Here is an 8,799-nt window from a genome sequence, read left to right on the forward strand (position 1 = left end):
AAAATTTGAACTTAAAATTTCTGTGTGCATTTCTATTTACTTAAGAGAAATTACTGAAAATGGATTTATTCTGCCAAAGGGGTACAAGCTTTATGAAGGCCCTTGATACGTACTGCCAAATTACTTTCTAGAAAGGTTCTTTCGTTTTATGCTCCCACAAGCAGTATGTTAGAGTGTCCATTTTACCTTATTCTCACTAGCACTGAATTTTATTATTTATGTTCTTATTTTGATAGGCATAAAATATGTTACTGTTTTACTAGTATTACACTGAATTATTGGTGAATAGGAAAAATGTTAAATATAGGTTTTATGGTATTTATTAGTTTTTGCCCTATTTCCTTTTTGTTTTTTGTTTTTGTTTTATGTACAGTTGACCCTTGAACAATGCAGTTTTGAACTGCATCGGCCCACTTAATAATGAGGAGTTTTTTTTCAGTAAATACAGTATCGGTGGGTTCCTCATCTGCAACCAAACGCGGATCCAAAATACAGTCGTCCCTAAGTATCCTTGGGGTATTGGTTTCAGGAATTGCCCTTGGATACCAAACCCCATGCATTCTCAAGTCCTGCAGTGGCCCTGTGGAACCCATGGATATGAAAAGTCAGCCCTCTGTATCCGTATCCAGGGGTTTCATATTTTGTGAATACTGTATTTTTGATCTGGTTTTAGTTGTGGATGCAGAACCTGTTGATACGGAGGACCAACTGTATTTATTGAAACAAATCCACGTGGAAGTGGACGCACGCAGTTCAAACCTGAGCTGTTCAAGGTTCAAATGTACAGTATTCACAAGATGCAAAACCTGTGTACACGAGGGGCAACTTTTCTTATCCGTGGGTTCTGCAGGGCGGCTGAGTGACTTGAGTATGGGTGGATTTTGGTATCTGCCTGTAATGCTTACCACGATCAAATGAACATATTCATCACCACACAGTTGCCATTGTGTGTGTATGTGCGTGTGTGGTGAGGACACTTAAGATTACTCTCTTAGCAAATTTCAAGTAACTTTTGACTATTATTTTCTTGATGAAGTATTTGTATTTTCCTATTGATTTCTAAGAACTTTTCATATAGTCAGGTACAACTTTACGTAGATTGCCATTGGTTTTTTTCTCTTTAATTTTCTTTATGGTAATTTTAACACACACAAAATATTTTTTAAATTTTTAATTTATTGTTGGTATTTAGTAGGTATATATATTTATGGTGTACATGAGAAGTTTTGATACAGGCATGCAATGTGTAATAATGACATCATTGATTGCCAAGGAAATGCAAATCAAAACCACAAAATATTTTTTTAAAGTTTATGGAGTCAAATCTATTTTTCCTTGTCATCTGTTTTCTTCCAGTACTTTTATGCTTAGAAAGTCCTTCTGCATATAGCGGACAAATAAACATTTATTCCTTATGGTTATTTTATGGATTTGCTTTGCTTTTACATTTAGCTCTTTAATTCATCTGGAATTTACTATGACAAGTAGTATGAAGAAAAAAAAGAAATTGATCCTTATTTTGCACCAAATAGCCAATTGTCACATAATTGTTTATGGAATAATACTTCCTTTCACCTGATTTTGTGATGCTGAGTTTATTAGACAACAAAATCTTATCTATTCTAAGATCTGTTTCTGGGCTCTTTCCATTCCATGGAGCTATGCCATACCGTTTTAAATATTGTAGTTTACATTTTTCCTTGGCTATTTTCACCTATTTATTCTTCTTGAACTTAGCAGGCCCACCGTTTAAGATTTTATTTGGACAAGCAGTGTCTCTGCTTTTAATGAGCAAAGTGAGGCAGATCACTTAACCTCTCCATGCCTTTGTTTCTTCATCTGTAAAGTGGGGAAAAGAGTATCTCCTTTTGCTCAAGTTGCAGGGAAATTGTTAGGATCAAATGAGATGGTTTTGAAAAAGTAAACAAATAAAACCCTGCATTTTTTACAACTGAAATAGACAATGATCCTGGAGGTCTTTGAATTAGATATTATGTAGATGGCGGGGTTGATTTTTGTTCTGGAGTCTTTTGGCATTGGACTCTCTCTTTCTCCCACAGAGCGCTTCGACCATCACTGCCCCTGGGTGGGTAATTGTGTTGGAAAGAGGAACTACCGCTACTTCTACCTCTTCATCCTTTCTCTCTCCCTCCTCACAATCTATGTCTTCGCCTTCAACATCGTCTATGTGGCCCTCAGTGAGTATGCAGGGCAGTGTCCGTTGTTGGAGTGGGGCGGGGTGGGGGAAGAGTTAAGGGCAGCTTAGAGGGTGGTTGGGTTTCCTGGTGGTACCATTGTGAAAAGTACCTTAGGACAGGTTAGAAATGAGCACTGTTATCTGCTCTTGAGCAGGGTTGCAAACCTCAGTGCACATCAATGAGTATTACTCAGTGTGTTGGCCTTTTCCCTGACCAACTGCTGGGGCCTGGGGCCTGGGGCCATAATTACTGGTCTGTATCCAGAGTACTGGGGCATTTCTGAGGTAATCCCAAAGGTTGGGGATGTATTTTGTCTCAGAAAATCCTCTCTTCTTCTGCCTTGTAAAACTTGCCTTGTGCTAAGGGGTAGAAAAGGGTTTTGCCTGAGAAATGTCTTTTGGTAGCTCACGGTCTATTTTGGGAGATAGAAAGCACATCCACATGTGTGCATGTGCACAAACATACACACACACCCACCCACACACACACACACACCCCAGTCTAAGGGCAGATGTGATGTGGAGTTAAGGGAGTGGTCTTAAGACAGCTTCCTGGAAAGAGAAGAGTTCTGAGCTGGATTTTGAGCAAGGGAGGGACACGTATTGGCAAAGAGAGAGGATTTTTCTTGGGTATTTCTGATTTCTTTTATCTGTTAATGTCCCCCTAACATGTCCATAGTTGGGGGCTAGGGAAAAGGGAAGGGATCCTGCTGCTTGGTTTCTGCCCACCTCTCTAGTCCAGGGCCTGGTCCTGCACTGGAAATGTGAACTCTTTAGTCATGAGACTACCAGCTAGGAGATGAAGCTCTTCACCCTTGCCCGAGTGAGAGCTTAGCTCTTGCCAGTGTGTAACATGGGAAAGGGAGGGAAGGAAGTGAGTAGGCACTAGGATAGTGTGTAGTTTTGACTGAAGTCACTAATTTTTCTCTCTCCTCCTCCTCCCAATTTCACAGAATCTTTGAAAATTGGCTTCTTGGAGACGTTGAAAGAAACTCCTGGAACATATCCTCCCCTGGCAGTATGTCCCTCTAAAGCCTTCTTAAGCTACTTTCCAGCATGCTTTCTCCCCACAGTTCTCCCGCTATCTAGTTTTTCAGACATCAGAGAGTGCCAAGGTCTAAAATAATTAAAAAATATATATAGTCTTAGTGGTAGCAACCAGAATGGAAGATGACCGGGACTAAAAGGGAGTTCTTTCCTTCACCCCCTGCTCAGAACGGTGGCTGCATTTCTGCAAAGGGGGTTCAGATGAGATTTCTATAAATCACATCCTCTTTCTTTTCCCTCACTAGTTCTTCATTTATGAATCTTTTTTTTTTTTTTTTTGAGACAGAGTCTCGCACTGTCACCCCAGCTCGCCTCCTGGGTTCAAGCAATTCTCCTGCCTCAGCCTCCTGAGTAGCTGGGACTACAGGTGCCTGCCACCACGCCTGGCTAATTTTTTGTATTTTTAGTAGAGACAGGGTTTCACCATGTTGGCCAGGCTGTTTTTGAACTCCTGACCTCGTGATCCGCCCACTTCGGCCTCCCAAAGTGCCAGGATTACATGAATTTTGTTTTTTGACAGAATTTCCATTGGCAGTGATGGCCAACATTGTTTAGCTCTGGCCCCTCCCACACATCCCCTTCCAAGAGTCAATGATGAATAAATAGGCAAACCCTTAAATATCTTAGATATGCTAGAAATTCTTTCATAAGGGATCGATCCAGTAAGTTCAGAATTCATCTGTTGTTATATATATGGAAACATGACTTTGTGATATACGTTCCAGGAGGTAAAGATGGTGTGACTGGTGCCCTGAATATGGGTGGAGGCATCAAGTCTCCTGATGTTGAGTTCTTCAATATTCCTTAACCACACCTCACTGTTCTAGAAGTCCTCATTTGCTTCTTTACACTCTGGTCCGTCGTGGGACTGACTGGATTTCACACTTTCCTCGTGGCTCTCAACCAGACAACCAATGAAGACGTGAGTCAACTTTCTCTTCTCCTCACCACATATTCTTCTTCCCAAAGCCTATCCTCTTGCTACTTGCTAGAGAACTACTTGCTAGAGTCTCCAGGCCTGGGAGGTTGAGGCAGGCAGAAACGTGGTGTGCGAGATGGTTAAGTCAGATGTGTGGAAGAGAAAGCAGAGGGCTTTGTTTGGAGTTGAATGCTTGTGGAGCATTAGGAAGAAGAGGTTGAAAAGTTGGGTGGGTATATAGCCTTTAACTGTTCACAGGTCCTTAAAGGCTAGCAGGTGCCTCTCTTTGGCATGGAGAGGGGCAGTTGCACTGGATGAATCCTTGCTATATAAAAAGTTACCAATTAGGCTGGACGTGGTGGCTGATGCCTGTAATCCAAGCACTTTGGGAGGCTGAGGCGGGCAGATCACCTGAGGTCAGGAGTTCAAGACCAGCCTGGCCAACATGGTAAAAAAAAAATACTAAAAATACAAAAATTAGCCGGGTGTGGTAGTGCGCACCTATAGTCCCAGCTACTCGGGAGGCTGAGGCAGGAGAATTGCTTGAACCCTGGAGGTGGAGGTTGCCAATGCACTCCAGCCTGGACGAAAAAATGAGACTGTCTCAAAAAAAAAAAAAAAAAAAAAAAGGTACCAATTAATCTACATTCACTGTAGAAAATCAGAAAATACAGATGAGCAAAAAAGAAAAAGTAAGTTCCTCTTACTTTACTTCTTAGACATCACCTTTGTTAGTAGTATGATTTATATATTCTAGACTTGTCTAGACTTGTTTCCATGTTTATTTGTGTTTATATTATGTACTTTTAAATAAAAATAATATATATCATTCAGTTATCTGCTTTTTTCACTCTATTGTCAGCTTTTTTCATGGCTGTGTATGTATTTCTTTTTTATTGTGATAAAATATACGTAATATAAAGTGTGCTATATTAAATGTCTTTCAACCCTGGCGATCAATGGGGAGACAGATGTTGCAGCCAGATCGCCCTCACATCCTAAATGTACAGTTCAGTGGCATCACATTGTTGTGCAACCATTGCCACCATCCATTTCCAGAACCTTTTTATTATCCCATGCTGCATGTGTTTCTTCAACATTATTATTATTTTTTTCTTTTTTGTGTTTTTTAAAATTTTTATTATTATTATTTGTTCTTTTTAACATTATTTTTAATGTCAGCCTTGGCTTTTATCTTGCAGATCAAAGGATCATGGACAGGGAAGAATCGCGTCCAGAATCCCTACAGCCATGGCAACATTGTGAAGAACTGCTGTGAAGTGCTGTGTGGCCCCTTGCCCCCCAGGTACTCAGGGCACTCAAAAGTCCTGGGACTCGGGATGAGCAGCTCAACCTGGTCCTGTTACCTGGTCTGATGTGTTTTTCTGAATGTGGCCTCTTGGTGTCAAATAGGTCTTCCCAGGGCTTGCCACTTGGTACCATGTCTATATGGACCACAGACCATGGGCTGGTTGTTTTGGAGGGATGATCTTTCATTCTTATTTCATTTGTTTGTTCCCTGGTTAATGTGACATTTCCTGGTTTGTGGAAGAAAAAGTGAATGGGAGATAAGAGGCGTGTGCTGTGTTCAGGCTAGATCGCCAAAGGACAGGTTTATATTTTCCAGTCTATGCAGCAGAATTCAGTAGGCTAGGTGGGTGGAGGGGTGAATGCCCAGTTCTTTGTTAACTCTTTTATCTCCTTCAGTGTGCTGGATCGAAGGGGTATTTTGCCACTGGAGGAAAGTGGAAGTCGACCTCCCAGTACTCAAGAGACCAGTAGTAGCCTCTTGCCACAAAACCCAGTAAGTGTTCCTGACTTAAGGCTGGGTCTATGATAGAGAGGGCGGAGGCCAATTTACAGCTTGGAAATATAATTAGGCAATATTGTATTCTAATCACCCCAGCTTCCCTGCCTCTACACCTGCCCTGACATTGCCTTCAGATCTTTGTGCCCTTGATGTAGATTAAGATTTAGTCATTTCTTTGGTGTATATTGAGTGACTCTGTGCCAGCCACTGTACTAGCTGCCAGGGATATACCAATGAATGAGGCAAACGACGTTCCTGCTCTCAAGGAGCTCATTGTCTAGTGGGGGCAAGAAACAAGTAAACAGGCCATTGCTCAACATTGTGAAAAGTGCCTTGATGAGGAAAGCATAAAATGCTATAGGGGCAAAGATAGAGGTCAGGGGATTGTATTAGAGTTAGTGATGTGGTTACCTTGATAGAAGGGGGCTTCCTAACTGGAATATGCAGATGTTGTGGAAACTCTCCCAGCTGTCCTATTTAAGATATATAAGTGTATCTTTAAAGTATGTAAAGTACTTTCCAAAAAAAAAAAAAATTACTTGAGCTTTTTTTTTTTTTTGAGATGGAGTTTCACTCTGTTGCCCAGGCTGGAGTGCAGTGGTGTGATCTCGGCTCAGCTCACTGCAACCTCCGCCTCCAGGTTCAAGCAGTTCTCTGCCTCAGCCTCTGAGTAGCTGGGATTACAGGTGCCCGCCACCGTGCCTGGCTAATTTTTGTATTTTCAGTAGAGACAGGGTTTCACCATCCTGGCCAGGATGGTCTCCATCTCTTGACCTCGTGATGCTCCTGCCTCAGCCTCCCAAAGTGTTGAGATTACAGGCGTGAGCCACCATGCCCGGCTGAGCTTTCTTTTTTAAATAAGAGCTTTATTGAGATATGATTCACATACCATAGAGCCCCCCCCCCTTTTTTTTTGAGACGGAGTCTCACTCTGTCGCCCAGGCTGGAGTGCAGTGGCGCGTTTTCAGCTCACTGCAACCTCCGCCTCCTGGGTTCAAGCAATTCTCCTGCCTCAGCCTCCTGAGTAGTTGGGATTACAGCATGTGCCACCACGCCCAGCTAATTTTGTATTTTTTAGTAGAGACAGGGTTTCTCCATGTTGGTCAGGCTGGTCTCGAACTTCTGACTCAGGTGATCTGCCCACCTCAGCCTCCCAAAGTGCTGGGATTACAGGCGTGAGCCACCATGCCCAGCTGATCCCTATTTAAAATGTATGATTCGCTGATCTAGAATATTCACAGAGTTGTACAATCATTATAACAATCAATTTTGGAGCATTTTCGTTACCCTTCCACCCTAAGAAATCCTGTACCCATTGGTAGTTACTCTCCCTTTCCCCTCAACTTCCCCAGCCACACCTCTAGGCAACCACTAATCTACTTCCTTTTAGTATAGATTTCTCTCTTCTGGGTATTTCCTGTAAATGAAATCATACAGTATGTGGTCTTTTGTGATTGGCTTCTTTTACTTAGCATGTTTTCGAGGTTTGTCCTCGAGGTTGTACTATGTAGCAGTACTTCGTTCTTTTGTATGGCCAGATGATATTCCATTATATGGATATACCACATTTCATTTATCCATTCATCAGTTGATGGACATTTGGATTGTTTCCACCTTTCGATTATTATGAGTGATGCTGCTATGAACATTTGTTTACCAATTTTTGCATGGAAATATATTTTCATTTCTCTTGGCTATACACCTGGGAGTAAAATAGCTAGGTCATATGGTAGCTCTATGTTTAACCTTTAAGGTACTGCTGAACTGTTTTCCAAAGTGGCTGCACCATTTTATACTCCTGCTAGCAGTGTCTGAGGGTTCCAGTTTCTCTACATCCTTGGCAACACTTATTATCTGACATTTTTCTAGCCATCTTAGTGAGTGTGAAGTAGTATCTCATTGTGGTTTTGATTTGCATTTCCCTGATGACTAATGATGTCGAATATCTTTTCATGTGCTTATTGGCCATTTTTATATGCTCGTTGGAGAAGTGGCTGTTCAGAGCTTTTGTCTATTTTTTAATTGGATTGTTTGTCTTTTTGATTGAGTTGTAACAGTTCTTTATGTAATCTGTGTGCAAGTCCCTTACCAGATATATAACTTGCAAATATTTTCTCCTATTCTGTGGGTTATCTTTCATTTTCTTGATAGCGTCCTTTGGAGCACAAAATTTTTAAATTTTGATGAAGTCCAGTTTGTCTATTTTTTTCTTTTGTTGTTTGTACTCTTTGGTGTCATATCTAAGAAACTGTTGTGTAATCCAAAGTCATGAAGATTTATGCCCCCGTTTTCTTGTTAGAGTTGTATAGTTTTAGCTCTCACTTTTAGGTTTTTGATCCATTTTGAGTTAATTTTTGCATATGGTGTGAGGTAGAGGGTCCACATTCTTTCTTTTGCTTGTAGCTATCCAGTTGTCTCTGCACCATTTGTTGAAAAGACTGTTCTTTTTTTTTTTTTTTTTTTTTTTGAGGCAGAGTCTCGCTCTGTCGCCTGGACTGGAGTGCAGTGGCCGGATCTCAGCTCACTGCAAGCTCCGCCTCCCGGGTTTACGCCATTCTCCTGCCTCAGCCTCCCGAGTAGCTGGGACTACAGGCGCCTGCCACCTCGCCCGGCTAGTTTTTGTATTTTTAGTAGAGACGGGGTTTCATTGGGTTAGCCAGGATGGTCTCGATCTCCTGACCTCGTGATCCGCCCGTCTCGGCCTCCCAAAGTGCTGGGATTACAGGCTTGAGCCACCGCACCCGGCCGAAAAGACTGTTCTTTTCCTATAGACTTGTCTTGGCACCCTTGTTGAAAATCTAGAACGTGAGAGTTTCTGGACTTTCA

The 8,799-nt window shown here is 41.8% G+C and overlaps 1 protein-coding gene across 1 annotated transcript in view; it reads left to right on the forward strand.

Annotated features, from left to right (window-relative positions):
* ZDHHC9 (zinc finger DHHC-type palmitoyltransferase 9) overlaps positions 1 to 8,799 on the forward strand; it is a 24,652-nt gene that overhangs the window by 12,652 nt on the left and 3,201 nt on the right. Inside the window, exons 3-7 of the mRNA XM_026452008.2 lie at positions 2,061 to 2,198; positions 3,151 to 3,199; positions 4,064 to 4,166; positions 5,366 to 5,469; positions 5,871 to 5,967. Coding sequence (XP_026307793.1) covers positions 2,061 to 2,198; positions 3,151 to 3,199; positions 4,064 to 4,166; positions 5,366 to 5,469; positions 5,871 to 5,967 — 491 coding nt within the window. The remainder of the gene's footprint in view (positions 1 to 2,060; positions 2,199 to 3,150; positions 3,200 to 4,063; positions 4,167 to 5,365; positions 5,470 to 5,870; positions 5,968 to 8,799) is intronic.

Source organism: Piliocolobus tephrosceles, chromosome 12 (genome assembly GCF_002776525.5).
Source record: "Piliocolobus tephrosceles isolate RC106 chromosome 12, ASM277652v3, whole genome shotgun sequence".
In the NCBI taxonomy this organism is placed as follows: Eukaryota; Metazoa; Chordata; class Mammalia; order Primates; family Cercopithecidae; genus Piliocolobus; species Piliocolobus tephrosceles.